We start from the raw sequence: 24,464 nt of genomic DNA on the forward strand, positions 1-24,464 counted from the left end.
ACCACATCAAAAAAAGGCAATGGCAGTTTTGCTCTTATTTTATCCCCACTGTTGGGTTCACTCACACCTGCGTATAAAATCGGTGAGTGCAATGTGAGAAAAAAATCGCATTGCACTCGCAACAATGTTATTAAATTAGGGAGTGTTCATCTGCGAGTTTTTCCTCACCTGGAATTGGGGTGAGGGAAGAGTCTCAGCTTGCTACGTATGACCGCGTAAAACGGCCGACACTCACCAATGCAAGTCAATGGTTGTGAGAAAAAAGTCGCACGGCACGCGGTCTATGTGTGTGCCATCGGATTTTTATGCAACCATCTCTTAGGAAGCCAGACATTTCATTAGCCGAGTACAGCCGTGAACCATCAGAACAGAATAGATAGAAAGATGTCAGTGAGATATATAATTAGTGCAGTGAGTGTGTAGTTTACTGTACATGTATCTAGTAGTGATGAGCGAACGTGCTCGGATAAGGGGTTATCCAAGCACGCTCGGGTGCTAATTCAGTATCTTTGGCATGCTCGAAAAACATGTTTGCGTCGCCGGGGTTGCATGATTCGCGTCTGTTTGACATGCAGCTGCGGCGTTGCAAACATGTTTTTCGAGCACGCTGTAGATACTCTGTTAGCATTCGAACGTACTCAAATAACCTCTTATCCGAACTTGTTCGCGCATCACTAGTATTTAGCTAATAAATATAAAATTAAATGAAAAAAAAAATGGCGTGGGGCCCCCCTTATTTTTATTAACCAGCTGAGGGAAAGCAGACAGCTGGGGGCTGGTGTTATTATTGTCATGGGTTTACCGCGACAGAGAGGAGCCAGAAGACCGCAGAGTCTGATTCCTCCCACTCCTGCACTCAATTGAAGCCTTTCACCTTCATATTAAATGGTGCAGGTTTCTTTCAGCATTGCAGGGGTTAATCTGCTCAATTGTGAGCTCCTGGAAGCTTACCTGCATTAAGGCTCTCAGCTATCCAGTGTTAGCCCCGCTCCTATTTATTCTGGGTTTTGGCTTAGAGTCATTGCCAGAGCTAGCTTATGCTGCATGGTGCTAGGAGTGTGGTGGAGAATTGTTGTTTGAGAAGGTGTTTGGAGGATTTAAGCTAAGACTGTTGTGTGGTTTAGGTTGTGTGTAATCCTCTTCTTCTCCTATTTTGGTTTTCCCCATCCTCCACTCCCCAGTGTTAACCACTGTTGTTAGTGTGCATATATTTGTATGATTCGTATTTTCCTTTACCCCTTTTTGTATTACCTTGTTAGTCTGGTTGGTGTACTGCCATACACTACTACTCCCCTTTTCCCTGGGCGGAAGAAGGGAACAGACTGAGGGTGGATTGAGGAGTTCAGACAAGGTACGTGGCCACGGCGTCTTCACCTTCAGAAGTAATCTAGGGAACAGGGCCAGCTAGGGCGACCTTAGCGTTAGGGACAGAGAAGGAGCCCCTGGCCCCGAGATACCCAACAACAGAGCTGTGACAATTATTCTGGGAAGGGGCCAATATCCATAAAGGTTCCCATCCTATTAATATCAGCTCTCAGCTGTCTGTGTAGCCTTTACTGGTTATTAAAAAGGGGGGACCCCCAAAACATGATGTTGGGTCCCCCCTATTTTTAATAACCAACTAAGGCTAAGTAGACAGCTGTGGGCTGATATTAATAGGCTGGGAAGGGGCCATGAATATTGGCCACCTCCCAGACTAATAACACAAGCCCTCAGCCGCCCCAGAAATGGCGCATCCATTAGATGTGCCAATTTTGGCGCTTAGCCTTGGCTCTTCCCGCTTGCCCTGGTGCATTGGCAAGCCGGGTAATGGTTTTGGGATTGATATCAGCTGTGTAATTTCCGCTGACATCAAGCCCAGGGGTTAGTAATGGAGAGGCATCTATAAGACACCCCCATTACTAACCCCAATAGTCAAAAGCAATAAAGACACACACAGAGAAAAGTCCTTTAATTGTAAAAAGCACGCCATTACTCTCATTTACACATTTATTACCTTTAAAAAATAAAATAATCCAACGGGGTCCGCCAAAAAATCCATCCTCGTCCCACGACGATCCCCGACTCTGCTACATCCGGATGCAGTGCTGAGCAATGACATCAGTAATGTGACCCCTCAGCATGGCTGCCGGAACACAATGACAGTAGCGTGCGAATCCGGCTGCTGCAACGAGCGGTGACATCAGTAAGGTTATCGTATGACACTCGCTTGACACTCTCCAACTTTACAGGCTGTGAATCTCAGCTACTTTATATACGCAGATGGGAGCGTACCCTTTCCCTGAGTATTTTGTTGAGGGTTTTTTTTTTTGCTTTTTAAGCCTCCATCCGGCCCTATGGTCCAAATTAGTAATAAATAAATAAAATGGCCCATATCTCTGGAACAGTACAGCGGATTAAAAAAAAATGTAGTAAACTAAATACTCAGGGTCGAAGCAGGAATAAAATAGCACGATTTGGTCACTTTTGACCTGGTGACAGGTCCTCTTTAAACCTGATGACAGATTCTATTAAAATGCTCAGGAATTGTCTATCTGACGCTGCCACTAGATAGATGTCTATTTCAATTAGATGCCACTAATTGAAATCTGCAGCTGCCACTAGAGGGAGCTCACTATATGGGTTTTATACATCCCCAATGATAAGTCAACATGCAGTGAGCGCCCCCTCATGGTGGCGAAAGAATTATAATTTTGAGAATGGTTCTGCACCTGCAGTGCCGTGGAGCCGCTGAATCGTTTGCAGGCGACTGCTTTGAGTCAGCGCCGGATACAACAGACAGATAGTTAGCAACTACATGCCTGTTAGTTTTTAGGCACATAGTAAAAAAAAAATAAAAAAATTCTGGATAAACTCTTTAAGGCTAGGGCTAAACTGTGACTTTTTTTTTGTAGCTCTATTGATTGATTTTAACTCTATACAGTAGCTACAGCTGCAGCCCAAAGCAATACATTGAGTTGTATGTAATTTGGTGGACAGCAGCTGCCACTTAATAGTTAAAATCAATCAGTAGTGCTACAAAAAGTCACAGTGTAGCCAAAGCCTTATATAATCAATAAGAATCCATTATAATGATAGGTGTTACACAGGAGCTACCATTTGCACATGGTTAACCCTTTATTGACCCATAATTGTGGTGCTGCCATGGTGGCAACCTGACTTGTCGTAAATGACAATTAATGCGGCACATTGAAAATTGATCCCGTGCGTGATAAAAAAAAAAAACTATTACGATTCATCAATTCGTTTAAGAAGTGATCGTACGTATCGAAATAATATGTCATCGGATTGTGTGTCGTTACAATGTTGACATGCCAGGCACATACCTGTGTCATCATGACTAGGAAGGCAACCGATACAGACCATTTCCCAGATTGTGAATTTTTTTTATATATATATTTTTTTTTACATGTATACATGCTGTTAACCCTTTAACGCTTGAACCGTCGATAAATCATTAGCGAAATGCATGCAGGCACCATGCTCCAGCAATGAAAGGGTGTATGGGCGGTGAGACGTTCTATGCTAATCGCCAGCCTGTGATTGGTCAGCACAGGCAGTGATGTTGAGGTGGAACTAGTGGAAACTACACAAGCCATTTGCACCTGCGTAACGCTCCAGTGTTTGTGGCATCTTCCAGGAGACACTGCAGCACTGACCCATCCCCTCTCTCCCTCTCCCCCTGATCCCAGCAGCTTCCCATAGAGATAACTGCAACAGATACAGCCCACCATGGCTGCTAATCCTGGGAATGTCAGCAGATGGCTGGAAGGTGATGTGGCTGCTCAGATGTTTCTACAGGAGGAGGCAGATTCTGCAGGAAGCAGCGCCTGGGGCTCTCTGGACCAGAAAGGGGGGACCAGCAGAGCTCAGCAGGCAGAGCATCCCCCTGTTACCAAGGGGACCACATCCACAGGTAAGCAGGGTACCGCTCCAGACCCCCGAACATCCTCCTGCACCGTATACAGGTAGCAATGACAAGTGCATCACAGCGATTGCTGCTACCATACGTCCATTGTTCTATTTGTAAACAAACAACTGCACATTATATTTATTTATTAAACACTCCTATGCAACAATAACAAAATTGTGTCCCCTTCTCCCGTCTCCTTTTCGCCTTTACATAGTTACACTTTAATAATATTTCTGATTATATACAATGTAAAACAACGACAACATTTGCAGATGGGCAGCGATGCATTCCTCATAGCTGATCACATCCAGCTGTTCAATAGAGGAAAATGTGAAATCATATATTTTCTTATCCGCTTTCCCCCTTTACCTTTTAAAAAATCTAAAATAATTAGGCTGGGGAAAGTGATTGGTAACGACAATATAGATTGTGCCAGAGAATATAAGAGCACAGAGCAGAGTGTAGTGGATGCTGGATCTGTCATTTTAAGTGTGACGCTTAAGGAGTTCTCGAAGCAAAAGTGCAAGAAAAATTTGTTGTTTTCTTTTAGAAGATGATTTGAAATATAATGTGTATAACCTAAAGGGGTGTAACTAGAATTCATAGGGCCTCAAAGCAAAATGAGATGGGCCCCTTAACACCTAATAACAGGAATCTGAAACCGTAGCAAAGGTAACAATGATTAAAGGGTTATCCTCAAAATAACAAGTTATATGCTACCCACAGGGATAGGGAATAACTTGGTGATCACTGGAGGTTTGGTTTCCCCGAAGATACCAAGAACGGCGTCCTGGAAACCCAATAACGGGACTCTGGAAACCCAATAACGGGACTCTGGAAACCCAATAATGGGACTATTGAAACCCAATAACGGGACTCTGAAAAACCCAATAACGGGACTCTGAAAAACCCAATAACGGGACTCTGAAAAACCCAATAACGGGACTCTGAAAAACCCAATAACGGGACTCTGAAAAACCCAATAACAGGACTCTGAAAAACCCAATAATGGGAATCTGAAAAACCCAATAACAGGACTCTGAAAAACCCAATAACGGGACTCTGTACTCCCATTTTGAATGGGGCACAGGTGCGCATGTTCGACCTCCATTCATTGTCTACAGGACTGCCGGAAGTAGCTTTCTCCGGTAGTTCCAACAGACAGTGAATGGGGCACAGATCGAGCTTGCTCACTTCCGTTCCATTCAAAATGCGGCTGCACAGCCTCGTTCTTTGAGTTTCATAGCCACGTTCTCAAGATCACTGGTAGTTCCAATGGTCGGACCCCCAGCAATCAGCAAGTTATTTCCTATCCTATGAATATGGGATAACTTGTTATTTTTAAAATAACATTAAAGGTATGGATAATACAACCATATATCATTGAGCCTACATAGTAGTGCCGGAAAGCAGAAAGCCACCATTGTGTTATCCCCAGACAAAGTTACAGGGGGAAATTTATCGCCAGAATAGTGGCGTAATCTGCGCCAAAAAACTCTCTTTCATGACCTCCAGTATATTTATGATGCTTTTTAGACACTTTCTGTTCCTTTTACGACAAGGGGGCATGACCCCGCTTAGAAGGGGTGAAAGGGCGGTAAGAAAATCTGGCACATTTTAAGACTTTCTAGTCTAAGTTTGCACTGTCTATGGATTAGAGAGAATTGATAAGCATATAGTTGCACCCATGAACATATATCCACATTTTCAGTAGCAATCGGTGGCAACATTGCAACATGAATACATTGATGTAAAGGCATTTTTTATGAAGGTTTTATAGTTTTGGAATTGTTTCTACAATAGTTATTGAAGCATCACAATAAATTGTTTATTGGGGTTTTCTGTTAATATGGAGATAGTCAGCTATTTCTCTGCCTTTAATGGCTGATAACAGGGACCAGTAGAATGTATTCAAATCTTAAGCGAATGTAGATGATAGGCCATGTTCACACTAGTGTTGTTATAGCTTCCATTTACAACACAAGGCGTGACTTTCTGACTGTTCTGTTTTCAAAAGGATCCAAACTGAGGCTGAAAGAACACATTAGAGGGGTTTCCTGGAACTTCTTAAGATAGGTAGCCAATATCAGATAGGAGGGGGCTGACATCTGGTACCACTATCCAACGGCTGAATAAATAGGCCGCAACGATACCTTTCAAAGGAATGGATGGATGGGAATGAGCTGCAGAACCAGAGACCGCCACAAAAAAATTTACGGAGCTGTGACTGGTAAAGAATAAAGGGGATGTGGCGCTCATCACATTACTGTCGCCCCTTCAAACAGCTGATTGGTGGAGTGGTGCTGAGAGTCGGCCCCCCACCAATCCGAGAATTAAAGGGTTATTCTCAAAATCACATGTTATCCCCTATCTATGGAATAAGTGATGAATTAATGATCGCTGGTGATCCGTCTGCTGGTAGCCATGTTCTCAGGATGGCTAGCAGATCTTGCAGTCATACTCCCTGCAATCAGCAAGTTATTTCTTTTTCCAATGGTTAGGGGATGAATATGATTTTGGGAGTAGCCCTCTGATTGTTTATCCTGTGTATAGGCCATCAATATTAACATCTAAAAAAAAAATATGAAAGTCTTTAAAGGAAACCTGTCAGGTAATAATATGCTATTAACCTGCAGATATGGGGTTAATCTGCAGGTTAATAGCGTTCTGATACCGTGCAGCCACCACACTGAGAGCCCCGGTGAACTGAGAGCCCCGCTGCCAGGAGGAAATTAACTTTATTCCTCCCAGCAGCCTCGCTCTTTGTCATATGGGCGGCACTGGCACGGTATGAGTCACCGCTCAGTGTATAGAGAGTGGCGGCTGTAACTGCGCCCCCGACACTGACTGACAGCAGCTTATCATTAGGGCCGGCTGTCAACCAGTGCAGGGGGCTTGGATACAGCCCCCACTCTCTATACACAGAGCGATGACTGAAAAAGCAAGGCTGCCGGGAAGAATAAAGTTAATTTCCTCCCGGCAGCGGCGCTCCCAGTGCGGTGGCCGCACGATGTCAGAACGCTATTATCCTGCAGATTAACCCCATATCTGCTGGTTAATAGCGCTATTTTACAAGACAGGTTCTCTTTAAAGACTTTTCTAGGGTGTGTTTGGTTTCTTGTAAAAATAGCAATGCAGACTGCGCTATTTTTGCTACCAGAAATATGGATAAATTCTCATTTTTGTCAACAAATTTTTTATATCTTTTAGACTGTTGCATTCTTGTAACTTGTGCATATTTTTTTCTAGCATTTTTATATGTGATATATTAAGTAAGCTAAAGTTTTAATGAAATTGCCTTTTTGTTTGCTGTAAATATACTATGTGATTTGTGATGTGAGGCACCTGTAGAGTTGTCACGTGGGTGGCAAAATGGTTGTAGTGACGATCTTTGTAAGGAGGAAGCCTTGTAAGCCTGTCTGATTCAACGATTGTGGCATTTGTGTACGTTTAATAGTATAAAAGCTTCAAAAGATAATTGGCGAGTGCCGTGCTTATTCTTGGACTTTATTCTACATATGCAGCCTGCATTATTCTTCCTTCCAAAACTATAAAAAAATGGCAAACTGAGGCTCCTAATGCAGATCTAAACAAAGCCACAGGATTTAGGTTTACAGCCCCTTTAAGTTTAGAGCTTTCTCTGCCAAAATTCTCAGAAAGTACATCAGTTACTGCAAAACACTGCCTGTCAAACTGTCACACTCATTGTCTTTGAACTGTCACTCCCATAACACAGATAATTTTAGTAATTTAGTTACAAGGAGTTTTTAGAGATTAGCGTATAGGAAAAATACAAATGATTAGAGTCACAGTGCAATGTAGACTGTGGTATACTTTGTAACTGACGGGTACAATCTTAAAGAGCTGGTGGAGTCTACTACCACAGCAACGGTAGACAACTGATATCCATATGCCAAATTGGGCCTATATGTACAGTACAGACCAAAAGTTTGGACACGCCTTCTCATTTAAAGATTTTTCTGTATTTTCATGACTATGAAAATTGTACATTCACACTGAAGGCATCAAAACTATGAATTACCACATGTGGAATTATATACTTAACAAAAAAGTGTGAAACAACTGAAAATATGTCTTATATTCTAGGTTCTTCAAAGTAGCCACCTTTTGCTCTGATGACTGATTTGCACACTCTTGGCATTCTCTTGATGAGCTTCAAGTGGTAGTCACCGGAAATGGTCTTCCAACAATCTTGAAGGAGTTCCCAGAGATGCTTAGCACTTGTTGGCCCTTTTGCCTTCACTCTGCGGTCCAGCTCACCCCAAACCATCTCGATTGGGTTCAGGTCTGGTGACTGTGGAGGCCAGGTCATCTGGCGTAGCACCCCATCACTCTCCTTCTTGGTCAAATAGCCCTTACACAGCCTGGAGGTGTGTTTGGGGTCATTGTCCTGTTGAAAAATAAATGATGGTCCAACTAAATGCAAAATGGATGGAATAGCATGCCGCTGCAAGATGCTGTGGTAGCCATGCTGGTTCAGTATGCCTTCAATTTTGAATAAATCCCCAACAGTGTCACCAGCAAAGCCCCCCCACACCATCACACCTCCTCCTCCATGCTTCACGGTGGGAACCAGGCATGTAGAGTCCATCCGTTCACCTTTTCTGCGTCGCACAAAGACACGGTGGTTGGAACCAAAGATCTCAAATTTGGACTCATCAGACCAAAGCACAGATTTCCACTGGTCTAATGTCCATTCCTTGTGTTCTTTAGCCCAAACAAGTCTCTTCTGCTTGTTGCCTGTCCTTAGCAGTGGTTTCCTAGCAGCTATTTTACCATGAAGGCCTGCTGCACAAACTCTCCTCTTAACAGTTGTTGTAGAGATGTGTCTGCTGCTAGATCTCTGTGTGGCATTGACCTGGTCTCTAATCTGAGCTGCTGTTAACCTGCGATTTCTGAGGCTGGTGACTCGGATAAACTTATCCTCCGAAGCAGAGGTGACTCTTGGTCTTCCTTTCCTGGGGCGGTCCTCATGTGAGCCAGTTTCTTTGTGGCGCTTGATGGTTTTTGCAACTGCACTTGGGGACACTTTCAAAGTTTTCCCAATTTTTTGGACTGACTGACCTTCATTTCTTAAAGTAATGATGGCCACTTGTTTTTCTTTACTTAGCTGCTTTTTTTCTTGCCATAATACAAATTCTAACAGTCTATTCAGTAGGACTATCAGCTGTGTATTCACCTGACTTCTGCACAACACAACTGATGGTCCCAACCCCATTTATAAGGCAAGAAATCCCACTTATTAAACCTGACAGGGCACACCTGTGAAGTGAAACCCATTTCCGGTGACTACCTCTTGAAGCTCATCAAGAGAATGCCAAGAGTGTGCAAAGCAGTCATCAAAGCAAAAGGTGGCTACTTTGAAGAACCTAGAATATAAGACATATTTTCAGTTGTTTCACACTTTTTTGTTAAGTATATAATTCCACATGTGTTAATTCATAGTTTTGATGCCTTCAGTGTGAATGTACGTCAAGAAAATACAGAAAAATCTTTAAATGAGAAGGTGTGTCCAAACTTTTGGTCTGTACTGTATAAATTAAAGAAGCCCAAATACAGATGCACAGGCAACCAGCACTGCAGCGACTCAATCCTTGTGCAGAGACTCCAGAAGCTTGACCTCCTCAGCTGGAGCAATCAATCTTACCATCGGGTGCAACTCCCTCCAGAAACAAAGTAAGTCACAATTCATACATGAAGAAAGTGGGGTGGCACACCGATGTAATAAAATCTTCTTTTATTCCATTTCCATTAAAAAATGCAGGGAAGCGGCACCTTTTGCGGACAACGGCCGTTTTGCGTGTCTATCACGCTTCCACGGGTCCAGGCATATGGTCATGGGGGTGTGCAGGGGTTAAAATACTCCCGACCCCACCCCCTGGACCAAACAGCCATACAAAATGTTACAACAAAAAATACAAAATTAAAAACAATTGTTTTAAATGCGCTGTCCACTACTTGGATAACCCCTCCCATTCTGGCGCCGTTCCAGCGGTGTCAGCACTCGCATTCCCGGGGCTCACAGGCTCTTTTTATGACATGTGAATCCGGTGCCAAATCACCCCCTTCGGTTGTATATCGCCATGGGATTTTGAGTCCGGTGGGCAGACCTATCAGTTATTGACAGCTCTTTCTGTAGGCACACTTATACAAAGAAAGCTGCCACTCATTGATAGAACTGCCCTCTGAAAGAGCAGAAGATTAAATGACTAAAACACAAATTATACTGAATCTTTTATCACTGCATTTATATGGTGACAGGTTCCCTTTAACTGTTATAGGGTCCATGTGCAATTCCTAGTATACATGGACTGCAAATTCAGATAAGTATTCAGACCCCTTTAAATTTTTCACTCTGTTTCATTGCAGCCATTTGGTAAATTATAAAAAGTTCATTTTTTTCTCATTAAAGTACACTCTGCACCCCATCTTGACTGAAAAAAAACTGAAATGTAGACATTTTTGCAAATTTATTAAAAAAGAAACACTGAAATATCACATTCTCATAAGTATTCAGACCCTTTGCTCATAACTCATATTTAAGTCACATGCTGTCCATTTCCTTGTGATCCTCCTTGAGATGGTTCTACTCCTTCATTGGAGTCCAGCTGTGTTGAATTAAACTGATAGGACTTGATTTGGAAAGGCACACACCTGTCTATATAAGACCTCACAGCTCACAGTGCATGAGAATCATGAGCTCAAAGGAACTGCCCAAGGAGATCAGAGACAGAATTGTGGCAAGGCACAGATCTGGCCAAGGTTACAAAAGAATTTCTGCATTACTCAAGGTTCCTGAGAGCACAGTGGCCTCCATAATCCTTAAATGGAAGAAGTTTGGGACCACCAGAAGTCTTTCTAGAGCTGGTCGTCCAGCCAAATTGAGCAATCGTGGGAGAAGAGCCTTGGTGAGAGAGGTAAAGAAGAACCCCAAGATCGCTGTGGCTGAGTTCCAGAGATGCAGTAGGGAGATGGGAGAAAGTTCCACAAAGTCAACTATCATTGCAGCCCTCCACCAGTCAGGCCTTTATGGCAGAGTGGCCCGACGGAAGCCTCTCCTCAGTGCAAGACATATGAAAGACTGCATAGAGCTTGCTCAAAAACACATGAAGGACTCCCAGACTATGACAAATAAGATTCTCTGGTCTGATGAGACGAAGATAGAACTTTTTGGTGATAATTCTAAGCGGTATGTGTGGAGAAAACCAGGCACTGCTCATCACCTGCCCAATACAATCCCAACAGTGAAACATGGTGGTGGCAGCATAATGCTATGGGGGAGTTTTTCAGCTGCAGGGACAGGACGACTGGTTGCAATTGAAGGAAACATGAATGTGGCCAAGTACAGAGATATCCTGGATGAAAACCTCTTCCAGAGTGCTCTGGACCTCAGACTTGGCCGAAGGTTCACCTTACAACAAGACAATGACCCTAAGCACACAGCTAAAATAACAAAGGAGTGGCTTCAGAACAACTCTGTGACCATTCTTGACTGGCCCAGCCAGAGCCCTGACCTAAACCCAATTGAACATCTCTGGAGAGACCTGAAAATGGCTGTCCACCAATGTTCACATCCAACCTGACGGAACTGGAGAGGATCTGCAAGGAAGAATAGCAGAGGATCCCCAAATCCAGGTGTGAAAAACTTGTTGCATCATTCCCAAGAAGACTCATGGCTGTACTAGCTCAAAAGGGGGCTTCTACTCAATACTGAGCAAAGGGTCTGAATACTTATGACCATGGGATATTTCAGTTTTTCTTTTTTAATAACTTTGCAAAAAATCCTACATTTGTTTTTTTTCAGTCAAGATGGGGTGCAGAGTGTACTTTAATGAGAAAAAAAATTAACTTTTTAGAATTTACCAAATGGCTGCAATGAAACAAAGAGTGAAAAATGTAAAGGGGTCTGAATACTTTCCGTACCCACTGTATATGAATAAGCTGCAAAACCTGTTTTACTACGTCTGTATTACAAATAAAATATGTAATACTTCATACTACATCAGTATTGTATCAGTATTACTCATCACTCATCAGTAATACTGATGGGCTGACTTCTTTACAGAAAAATGAAATATATGTATCTGTTCACATGTACGTTTAATGGTTTCTGTTTCTGTTCCATTCTGAACAGATAAATGGAATTAGCATCTGGTGCATTCCTGTTTAAAGTGAAAGCAGAGGGGCCCATTGATCTATATGGAGTCCATCTGATTTACTTTTTTGCCTATTTTTAGTATGCAAGAAAAATTTCTACCTGTAGGAGTGTCAGGACAGTGTATCTTGAGACTGTATAGGAGTCTCAAGATGGTACTTTGTAGGTGAAGAGAGCAGATACTGAAGGTGGGGTTTTTGAGCTGTGGGACAGATGATACAGCTTTACCTCTTGAGAAATGTAGTCTACACGCACAAAGGAAGCCTGGCAGGAAGTTCACGATGTAGATAATAACAAACCTCAAGTATGGCTGAAGGACTGTTAAAAAAGAAAAATATAGGTAACAGGGAGGTTTGGAAACTCATTACAGGGGATGACTTGATCTTTTTTTTATGCTCAGAAATCCCCTTTTAATTGGTTTACAATAGCCCCAAAACTAGGGAAACTATACTGATCCTCTAATTAAAGAAATTATTTAAGTGTTCCTGAGGGATACACATCATTTAGTACAGGACAGATTTGGACATCAAGGCCAAGGGCTGACCAAACTCTTCCAGTGGTTTATGTCAATAAACTACCGAAAAAACTGACTGTGCCACCCTTGGAGTGGAAGACGGGTGAAGCAATGTGAAAAGTTGCCTTGATATTGGTCTTAATGTTCTTAGTGCTCCATTTCAACAACATGAGCCCCAACAAATGCGCCACAGAAGCCCCTATAACAGCATTCGCCAGCAGCAGATACCACCATAACAGCATGCAACTTACAGATGTCCCCATAATAGTATGTCAGCCGCAAATGTAGAATCCCTGCCACGGATGACCTATGAGTGTTTCTCACAGATGCCGTATACAGGACCTGCCATGTAGACAAAGATTCCCGCTGTAATGTCTAGCGCAGATACTAGGTAGCGCTCTCTTCTTTCACTCCTGCAGTTTTCCTTTAGATACTCCAGCTATGTCTTGGGTCTACCATTGCAATCTATTGGAACAGCAACATTCATTTTATTTGCCATGTCTACCTCCGGTCTAGACTATAAGTGTTTTACTTGAAGATGGACAATTTCTGCAAAACTTAAAGCTGACCTGAAATCTCCCTATTTTGGTATTTATCAATACAAACATTATACCACACAGTTTATGGATGAGATTTCTTCCCCTTTTATCCTACATAAACAAGCAGTGCCCGTCTGTCCTGATCCTTAATTAAATTGGGCTAGTACAGAGGAAAACTGGAGCACTTGCCCAGAGCCACCAAATGTGGTATAGATTCTGCATTATTCTTTTGGAAACAAAAGTTATGATTTCACTGGTGACTATGGCCATCAGCTCCAGTTTTCTTTGCACTAGTTTTAGTACTGTTCTGATATCGTATAGTTTACGGAAATTCATTCCACAATTTCAACCATTTACTTTCCCATTTTGACCCCTTAACGACAGAGGTCGGCGAGTTTGTTTATTGCAAGTGAAATAATTTGTAAAATAGTTTAATAGTGTCATTTTTATGTGCTAATATTATGGTGACAGTGCAAGACAGACCTTTCATTCATTATAGTAAGGATAACGCCATTCCTTAGCATTTAAGGTAAGGTGCCAACTCCTTCCACGTAGCTGGTGCTATTTAATGTTTGTAGTAATGATGATGAGTTTTATTCTCCTAGTGCTAATTGGTCATTAAAAGCTTGATAGATAACCTAAATTTACATGCACTGTTAATTGTATACTGCTCCATATTCTCACTGAAGCTCCATTATAAGTCTTCAGATGTGATGTTGTATCATCATTTACTGTCAGCGTATCTTACAAATGACAAGCAAGTGTAAATCGTCAGGAGTGTGAGAAATAAATAAAAGAAGTTGAAGTTCTTATAATAGTAATCTGGGTGCAGTGGTGGAGCTATAAGATGAGCCAAAGTTGCAGCGCAATGTTTTCTTTATACAGAGGAAAGATACATTTTGCTTTCATAGTAGAGTGGCGCAGTGACACCACCCTGGTGCCCAACACATGACCCAGTTTCATCCTTTTTTAAGATATCCAAAAACACCTCTACTCCATCAGAGTAGTGTCAGTGCAGAGGTATGATTATCGTAACTATTTAATAATTGTAAATATAACTTTTGTATTACACTTATATATGTCCCTATTAATGTATTTAATATCCACAGTGTATAACATTAAATGTTGTTTAAGAGAATCTGTCATCAGGTTTTTGCTATTTAATCTCAGAGCAGCATGATGTAGCATGACGTAGGGACAGAGACCCCAATTCCAGAGATGTGTCACTTGCTTAGCTTTGTACAATCCATGCTTATAAAAACAGTCCCTTGACAATTGGCAGATCACAAAGGATCCTCCTGCTGGTACCCCCAGTGATTAGTTATTATTGATGGGGATATTTGTCAGCATGTGTTTGATTTACCTGCATGCTCCACCACAGGAGTAATTGACCATTACATGGCGGACATTCATATCAATAGTTCTCCTGTCTAATGTAGCAATAGGACTAGTCCTCCAGAGCGATACTCTCTTTCCAACCCTACTCCACTATGGCAAAGAGATGAGGACCGAGCATCTCCCTCTATTCCCTAATAGGGCAGGAAACCTAAAGTAGACAACCCCTTTAATTTACCAGATTGAATTACAATACAAATTATTGCAAGTGACAGTTACACTTTAATGTACTTTTATGTTCATTTCTTTCTTTGATGTTGGAACAATCATTTCTCTTTTACCTATAATTGCTTCTGTTTCTTTGATTCTGCAAATTATGTTGAGTTTCATGTGGTATTACAAGTGACTGCTCGATATTAAAGAGCCACACCTGGTAATTTCACAGGAGTCATCTTCAAAAAAATCGTATAATTCTGAATATAGTCTAAAGAGGAACATTCACCACAAAGCATTTATGTAACATTGTATGTAAGGCAAAAAAAAAAAAACAAAGTTGTGAATTTCTTTTGTTTTTTGCTTGTGGATCCCTTGAATGGCTGATTTTTTTTTTTTGGCCAAGTTCCTATGAATCATTACTATTTAGAAGATGTCATATGGTGGAGTCATGACCTGTTCAATCTATAAACATACATCATATACATCCTTTCTTAGACCCTGTAATATCTAGCAATGTGGTCTCCAACCTGTGTATGTCCAGCTGGTGTGAAATTGTAAGATATAGCCTGACCGCCTCTGCCTGTTGCAACAGTTTGAAAGTTACAAAATCTGATCTATCAAGTTAAAGCTGTTGTCCAGGTTTGACACGCAAGTCTGCATTCATTCTTTGTGACTGCAGACTTGTGAGTCCTCACAGCGCGCGCTGTCAGGAGTCTCTGGTGCCTATGGTGAGACTGGACAGTCATGTCTCAAGTATGCAATATGCGTATTTCCGGACACATTCCAACTAGACGTTCACTTGTATTGAGCAATACAATAGTAATTCATCAGGAGGTGTTTTTTTTTGTTATATCATATGTTCCTATGAGGTCCCTCAATGGAATCCTATTCTCACCCCTGCCTGTCAGTGGAGTTTGGCACACTATTCAATGATCGTAATAGCGCCCCCGCTCAATGTAGGCTGGCCCTCCAAGCCCCTAACCATTCCTATATACTAATTACAGCGGATATCACTTGTGGCTGGTGTGAATACACCTGCACAAAAAAAAACAGAGATAGGTATATAATTTCTTAATTGTAGGTGAAACCACTATGCAACCATCTTGTAGTGAAGTGTGGGGGCTTAGCCGTAGGGTCTAAAGATCTCCCTAATTTAACCCTACCTTACAGCGGAGGTAGACAACCTGTTGTTTTTGGCTCCCCCGCTCAACGTTGGCTAACCCTTATAATACCCTATAGTCTAATCTTCCCATGTCGGTATCACATAAACTGTATGGGGGGAAAAGGGATCAATATACTTAAATCACCACAAGTGTATACTACTAAGATCACCCATTACATAAATCCAGAAGAGCGTGAAAGCTCTCCCCCAGAGAGGTAAAAAATGCAAAATGACGGTTAGGGACTAATTATGGTCTCCCTTTATGACCAACACCATTAAAACTGTTTCCCCCCTTTTACTCTAGGGGTTCATCAGGGGATCATCACGAAGTAAGACATCAGAGTGCCACAATGTGCACTGAAGAGGCATGGCAGGAAAAATCTCACTGCACTGAGATTTCCACTGAGAATTTTCCTGAAAATACCAATAGGACCTCAGGATGATTGCAGAGCACAACCTGTTCTGAAATATTGTAGGCTGAGCTTCCTCTAAATTATAGACAATACTAATAGTCTACTACTTTCTTATTCTTTATATGTTATTAAGTTTATTGATCATTGCATTTCTATACACAACCAGGAGAAATACCAAGAAAATAATGCAAAAGGTAGAAAACTTCAGACGGTTATGCACATCATGGAGGTAGACCATGCAACTTTCACTGCACCCTTAGAAGGCCCAGTCCTAGAGTGTCCTGTCCCCTATGCTAATGGGTGGGTGGTGAGATGTCAAGACTCCCCTCCGTCAAGGAACTGCCCTGTTAGCATATAAGAAGGTGGGAACTTGTCCCAAGGGTCCTGGAAAATGTGTGAAGGGGCAAATAACCACCAGGCAATTCTGTCCAAATCCAACAACCTAATGAGGGGCCCATTTTGATTCATGCTATGGGTGCCTTACCTTTTATATATACCACTGGTATAGGAAAATTCTGCATATTGCCACCATTAATAACCTGCAGTTGGGAGTTTGTGTTTTGAGAGTACATTTATTAAAGTGGCTGTGTCATGTCCCATGATTTGGAAATCATACAGACAGTATTGTATTATCATTGTGTTGGTATATTGTTCTGTTTCGTTGCAATGCAATAAGGATTGCTCTCTTTAGAGGTTTGTCCTTCTTCTCTCCCTGTCTCTCTCTGATATAGCTCTGATGTCAGTAACCCCTCCCTTCTTCCACATTTTTCTTCCTCATTACTGTCTATCAGCCATCTTAGAAGCTCATGTGTTTGCAGCTTTGGTCAGAAAAGTCTTTTTTTACTTTCTGTATGTGTGCATATCTACAAGAAATCAGCTGTAAAATAAACCTTGTTCTGGAATCTTCATATGTTCCTCCTACAGTCGAGTTCAAGCTATCTGATGATATATCTACGTGTGAGTACTGGTCCAAGGAGAAAGCCTAGAAACAGTATCTTAAGCGCTTAGCTTGCAACTTAGCTGTGGAGTCAGAATAGGCTGCCCACAGTTATAAAAAAAACAGGGCCAGTGCTATTCATGCTGTAAATAACAAAGCAAGCAATATGTCACTGCACGGTTGGTGACCAGGGAACAGGGGCTCCTACTGTATCCCTAACACTAGGGGGAGCCCTAGCACGCCCTATTCCCCTGGATACCTCTGAAGGTGAGGATGCCGGGGCCTCCGCCCTCGCCCTAACTCCTGAGTTAGCCCTCCATCTGTTCTCCTCCCCCACTCAGGGAAGGGAGTGCTACTGTGCACCATAGAACACCCACCCGACAAACAAGGCTACACAGACAGGGGTAAACAGAAAACTCCAGGCACACGAAATATTCACTCACATATAACAGAGGAAAGCACCAGGGTATGAAGGTAGGGAAATAAACCAAAATGGAGAAGGATAAGTAATTACCGTGCGTACAAACCAAACAACAGTCTCTGATAATCCCTCCAACTCTCCTTCTCATAATAACTCCTCTCCCTCCTTTAGCCATGCAGCAAAAGCTAGCTCTGACAAGGACTAGTATCAGAGCCCAGATTATAAAGGGAAAAGGAGTGGCTAACCAAGCTCAGCTGTGAGCACCAAGATTTCCAACATGGCTGTTTAACCCCTGTTCTACCAGAAGAAATAAAACATGTCTTAAAATGAAGGAGAAGTGCTTCTTCTCGGAGGTCTTCTGGCTCCACCCCGTTGCGGTAACCCCGTGACACAGTATTTACCTATTAAAGCCGCTCCAACACATCAGTGATGCCAAGTCTACTGTATGTGACTACTGCTGTCAGTCCTGGGTCCCGTGATTGACTGCAATGGTCACATGTTGTAGAAAAGACATTAAGGCAGTCCTGTTAACAAATATCAGAGAAGAGTAGTGAAGAGACGATAGGGCTTGGTTCGCTTCTTTAGAGTATAAGTAGCCTTGGCTCCAGTTTTAAAGAAACCGGAGAGCCCCTTTAATAATACCAGCATTAGTTCAATAGGAATAGAGTGTGTGATTGATCAGATGTTATGCCTTCGATGAGCTGTGACTCTATAAGCAACAAAACTGCAATCCATTTTACAAGCTTACTTGAAATATGACCTGTATGTTTTCCAATAACGTGTGATGACATATTGGTTGATGCACTTATGTGATTGCAGTTTTCTGAATTATTTGTGCAGCCAAAAATAAAAAAAAAAATGCAAGTCCATTACTGACATTATATTACACCTGGGTACTTTAGTGTTCATAATAGATACTTCTGGAAATAATAGACTAAAATTACATTACCCTTATTAACACTGATACATTAAAATTGCATTTCTTTCCATGTTTTATAACTGTGTTATTCTCGCTGTGCCTTCCACTGAAATAAATAGAAACCCTCAGGGGAGGAGATTTCATTGGCAGCTCAAAGGGCAGACGTGTGAGCTGTCATACTGGCATTTCCATTTGAGTGTTGTAGCGATGTCCCCTAGTGAGAAATAAAAGTAGACACATAGGCCATGGCTACGAAAGTGGCATAAACGACTGAAAAACCTAGTGAGAGCCAAGGGGAAAGAGGGGAAACAGAACAGGGTGAAAGAATCATCTGCATGCAACATCCTCCATGCCGATTCTTGCCACCTTGTGCCACCTAGACTTTTGTCCCAATTAATGAGTAACTTTATGCCACGAAGACTATTCTTTCTATTGAATCCATATCCTGCTTCTGTGTGCTGAGTAGCGCACTGATCGAGGGTCTATTGAGTAATCAGGGGGTGTCCGGACAAACTCTCCCGCTGATATGCAGGCAATTAAAGGGCACTTTTTGCAATTAGCCATGATTGACATACCAACCATACCATTTTTTAGAGAGATTTTCCAAAATTCTACCTGGATATACGAGACACCCGGGACTTCTAAGTGGAGTGTTGTGTCAACCAACTTAGGATATGTACCACGTTGCATTTTTGTCACATTTTTTACCTGCATGTTTTTTACCATGAAAAACACAGTGAATGAGACTTCTGAAATGTCAGGCACACACTGCTTATTTTTTCCTTGCTGATTTGAAGCAGTTTCAAATCAGCAGAATGTCAATTCCTTCAGCGTTTTGCGGTGTTTTTCACACATTCAAATTAATAGGAAAAAATGCATAAAAATACGCATACAAATACATGGCAAAAATGAGCATATTTTATGCGGCGTTTTCCTGCAGACACACCAGTATTTGAAGCAAATACTGAGCATTCACAAATCATTACATTGTCCTAGGTACGAGAGGACGCTCTTAACATACTAGTGGCTGCACAAGGTTTTTGAGAAGAGTAATTCATGGTATTTTGACTCTGACTGATGTGATACTGCCCATTCCACTCAATAAATGGGCTGTACAGCAGTTCAGGAATGTATTAGGATACTAGAGATAATACTAGATATCATCACTAGATGTATGTAATCCACATGTAGTGTGTGTTATGCTTTTAAATGACCAAGTGAGTCCATGTCTGTCCTTATACAGATTCTATCATTTATTATGTTCAGTATCAACCTTTTCTCCATGTTTCATCTTCGGGACCCCTATAGGCAGACTGTGGGGTATAATGTTCTACACTACCACCATTAGTACATTAGCAGCTGGAAAACATATGGAATTGAACATTATTACAAGGGTCCACCTTCACAATAAAAAATTTTGCGTCTATATCTGCCACCAAGTTTTTGATGCCCCATCTGAGAGTAGCATGATGTAGAGGCAGAGACTCTGATTCCAGTAATGTATCATTTACTATATGTAACATCCCTGGCGGCGTGCTGGCATGGCTTACCACCTCCCACCATGCAAGACCGCCATCTTACCTATCAGTCCTGGCTGCACACTTTGCTCCAGTATCTGCTGTGTGCATGTCTCTTGTCTGATTGCTTAGGGCGGCGGCGCGGTTACTGTCTGATTCTTATAGTTACTGTGTGCGCACTCCTAATGCGTCCCCAGCCTATTGTTGTGAGTCACTGGATACTTATACCCCCTCCACCCAGTAGGAGGTGCCTGAGCAACACTTTCTTTCAGTGTGTTCTGTGCAACTAGTTGCCAGGTCCTGTCCTGTAACTTGTCTGTTTCCGCCACCCTGGGGGCTGTATATCCAGGCCCGTTACCTGTATCTGTGACTTCTAGTCTGTTTCCGCCACCCTGGGGGCTGAGTTCCCAGGCTCTTTCCTGTATCTTGTTCCGGGTTCAGTTCCTGTCTGAACTGTGTCCTAGCCCGTTACCTGTTTGTCTCTATGTCCGTACCTGCCCTTTTCCTGCAGTGTCTGAACCTGCACCTAACTCCAACTCGTGGTCTCTGTACTTCTGTTTGTGAGTTTTGTGTCCACTCGCTACTTCATTGTAAGTACCTTGTGTGTATCTGGTTCTGCTTGTCCTGTTTCCTTGCCTTCGTATCTACCTCCTGTGTTCTAACTATCTTCCTGTGTTTCTCAGTCTGTTCCATGTGAACAGAGCCCTGTCCTGTCTGCCTGCACCTTTTGCTCTGCTTGTCTACCGCACTTGCGGTTTTGCTCTGCTTTGCTTGTCTACCGCACCTGCGGGTTTTGCTCTGCTTTGCTTGTCTACCGCACCTGTGGGTTTTGCTCTGCTCTGCTTGTCTACCGCATCTGCGGGTTTTGCTCTGCTCTGCTTGTCTGCTGCACCTGCGGGTTTTGCTCTGCCTTGCTTGTCTACCGCACCTGCGGGTTTTGCTCTGCTCTGCTTGTCTACCGCACCTGCGGGTTTTGCTCTGCTCTTCTTGTCTACCGCACCTGCGGGTTTTGCTCTGCTCTTCTTGTCTACCGCACCTGTGGGTTTTGCTCTGCTCTGCTTGTCTACCGCACCTGCAGGTTTTGCTCTGCTCTGCTTGTCTACCGCACCTGCGGCTCTGTTCCTGTGTCCCAGTCTGTACTGGTCCCTATCCTGCCTGCGTTCCTACCTGCCAGTACCCACCTGTCTGCATACCAGCCGTGCCTGCCAGTACCCACCTGTCTGCATACCAGCCGTGCCTGCCAGTACCCACCTGTCAGTATGCCAGCCTAACTTGTCTGTTCCTGCATTCCCCGGTGTGGGTCAACAGCTGTGACCGGTGTCTGACCTGGAGTAGCACCTGGTCCCTCTGCTCGGTTCATCCCTGGTTCACGGAGTCAACTGAGCCGCCGTGTGACCTTGGTCGGACCGAGTTGATACTTAGTCACGCCCCTCCAGGCACTCCTCCGTTCATGGTCCAGTGTGATCACTAACCATGCTCACGCCAGTCAGTCCAGGCGTGTACGTAACACTATACTGGGCTGTTTGCTGCAGTTTTGATTAAAAACTATTTTTTCTGCTGCAGATCTAGCAGTTCTCTGAATGCTGAGCTCTGTATAACCCTGCCCACGCCACAGATTGGCAGCTTTCTGCCTATACACGGTGTACACAAAAAGCAGCCAATCAGTGGTGGGAGCAGGGCTATACCCTGATGACGATTATGGAGGGCTATACATGGCAGCAGGTTTACTAGTCCTCTAGTGATATTTTCCTGCTGATAAAACAGTGATTTTATCAAAACTACTGCAAGCAGCCCAGTAAGTGACACATCGCTGGAATCAGGCTCTCTGCCTCTACAATATGCTGCTCTCAGATTGGGTGGCAGAAATCAAATAACAGTTCCCTGTTAATAGACTGTTACAATAGAAATATACGACCACATTAAGTATTTAAACAACATGGGATATTATACTGAAGCTGAAAGTGTCCCTCTTTCTGGTGCTGATTAGTGCCATCATACCTTAGAACAGGATGGCTTGATTCTTATTCATTTTTTCACTCTTCCTAGCTCCTAGAATAAGACTGTTATGTCCTGTAGACCTGTTACATCCCCCCCTACTTTACTAACTGTAATGCAAGTAGAGATTGTGGATAAATCAACTTTTGCTATGGCTGCATGTATGACTAAGGTTGTTATCATGCACCCCATCTCATAAATGAGAAGATTATGGATACCTATGGTATTTTGCACCATTTTGTTATGTCCTTTCCACGGCAAACATCCTTCCTCCAGTCCTAAATTCCAAGGACTGTAGCTATTTCCCAATATTACTACACCCCTTCTTCTCAAAGGGATATATCCTTTCTCAACTGGGGATCCGTACAGCTATGGAAACTCAGAGCATGTCCCCCTTTGCACTCACATTCCTTCTGAAGAAAGCACTGTATTATTTTTATGCATAAATGATGCTCTACTTCACCTAGCCATCAGCATGTGCTTCTTATTGTCTTCACTTTTTTTCCATTCACTGCCGCATTCCCAGTAGACCTCCTGACTGGGAAGAAGCCTATACCAGCGAAGTCTTTTTTTTTAGACCTAGTGCTGCTGCCTGATCGCTATTAGAGGAAATCTTACCTGACCTGTGTAACACAGCACTATACATCTCTCATCAATCACAATGCGACTTAACTCCTTAATGGTATCAAATGCATTCCCTGACCCCAAGTGTCACTTGCTATCAGCATCAAGCTTTGTGAGTCATCAATTACAGCAAGAATATTTTTAGTCCATCCATGAAACTTCTTGACTTTGTTTATTGGGATGGATTAAAAATATTTTCTTGGAATACTGGAGAGTAAAAGCATTTGTTATTTATTTATTTTTTTTTTAAAAATTGAATTGGAAAACAGGAAATCTATATCATCCGCTGTTGTTGCCTATAATCCCATTGCCCTTTTTTTTTTTTAATTGTCCTTAGGATGTGATGTGATTGGAGGTGGTTTGACTGCTGGACCCAATATTTAGCAGCATATAGTGCCACATCTCCTGCAATAGAGCCGATGAAAGTAGAGCAGACTAAACTTTCTGTACAAGAGTGACAGTGAAGGGAGAGAGAAAACGAGTGTATGTACTGTGGAGGCAAAAGACATTATGTTCGTCTGTGCCCAGTGAGGCCGGAAAACTCCAGCACCTAGGGTTGGTAGGAGAGATGACTCTAGGTGAGAAAGATTGCTCTCCAAAGCTATTAACCGAGGTCACCCCGACTTGGAGAGAGAGGTCTCTCTCCGCAGCAGCCCATTTAGACTCCGAATCCGCTGCCAACTGCATCCATCAGAATTTTGTTCTCCAACTTGGGCTTCCTACACAACAACTAGAACAACCCCTGGTTATAACCGCCATTGATAGACAGAGCCTATCCAATATGTCACGCAGTCAGTCACGGTGCATATTAGAGCCCTACATTCCGAAATAACCTCTTTTTCCTGCTACCTAAATCCGTAAACTCTGTTTTCCTGGACCTTCCATGGTTGCGTTTAGCTGTGCCGGTTGTCGCCAGGTTCTTCGGTGTAGACCATGTTGTGTCACCAACTACCCTGCTATGGTCTTGCTCAAGTCTCCACCTGCTGTGCCTTTGAACCTTTCTTCTATTATTGTGCCTTTGCAAAAGTCTTTTGTGAAAATAAAGCAGAGGTCTTGCCACCCCATAGACCTTTGGACTGTCCCATTGATCTTTAGTTTGGTACCTCTCCACCCCGGGACCGGGTATGTCCTCTAACTCTACCAAAGACTCATGACATGTCGGAGTACATCCAAGAGAACTTAGCCAATGGATTAATCCATAAGTCCTCTTCTTCTGCCGGTGCCGGCTTCTTCTTCATGACCAAGAAGGATGGTTCCCTGCGTCTCTGTCTTGACTATCAGGGCCTTAACAAGATCACCTTTGAGAACAAGTAACCCCCTGCCTTGACAGAATCTGTTGAGCAAGGATTTTCACCAAATTGGATCTACGAGGGGCTTATAATTTGATTCAGATCCATAAGGGTGATGAATGGAAGACAGCCTTTACTACACGTGATGGTCATATGTCATCATGCCCTTTGGTCAGTGCCTGCTGTGCTTCAGGAATTCGTTTACATCTACCAGGGCCTTCTGAATGTTTCCATGTTCATATATGTGGACGACATCCTGATTTTCTTTCCTGATCTATGTACCCATAGAAGACACATCCTTCAGGTTCTGCAGTGCCTATGGAAGAACAATTTGTTTGCCAAGTTGTCCAAATGTGTCTTCAAAAAACCCTTCTTGCCTTTCTTCGCATATATTGTTTCCAGCCAGGGTCTCGAAATGGATCCAGAGAAGGCTTCTGCTGGTCTCTCCTGGCCTCGTCTCCAAGGCTTGTGTGCATAGGCGGATTATAATGAGG

General features: G+C 42.8%; 2 protein-coding genes across 2 annotated transcripts in view; one reads left to right on the forward strand and one right to left on the reverse strand.

The window, feature by feature from the left end:
- Positions 1-3,371, reverse strand: part of LRRC9 (leucine rich repeat containing 9) — a 198,616-nt gene extending 195,245 nt beyond the window's left edge. The window contains exon 1 of the mRNA XM_073638737.1: positions 3,327-3,371. The gene's annotated coding sequence lies outside the window, so the exon portion shown is untranslated. The remainder of the gene's footprint in view (positions 1-3,326) is intronic.
- A 184-nt stretch (positions 3,372-3,555) lies between these two features.
- RTN1 (reticulon 1) overlaps positions 3,556-24,464 on the forward strand; it is a 268,041-nt gene continuing 247,132 nt past the window's right edge. The window contains exon 1 of the mRNA XM_073638741.1: positions 3,556-3,916. Coding sequence (XP_073494842.1) covers positions 3,733-3,916 — 184 coding nt within the window. The 5' untranslated portion in view covers positions 3,556-3,732. The remainder of the gene's footprint in view (positions 3,917-24,464) is intronic.

Source organism: Phyllobates terribilis, unplaced genomic scaffold (genome assembly GCF_046119375.1).
Source record: "Phyllobates terribilis strain yellow unplaced genomic scaffold, ASM4611937v1 Scaffold_7__3_contigs__length_470593459, whole genome shotgun sequence".
In the NCBI taxonomy this organism is placed as follows: Eukaryota; Metazoa; Chordata; class Amphibia; order Anura; family Dendrobatidae; genus Phyllobates; species Phyllobates terribilis.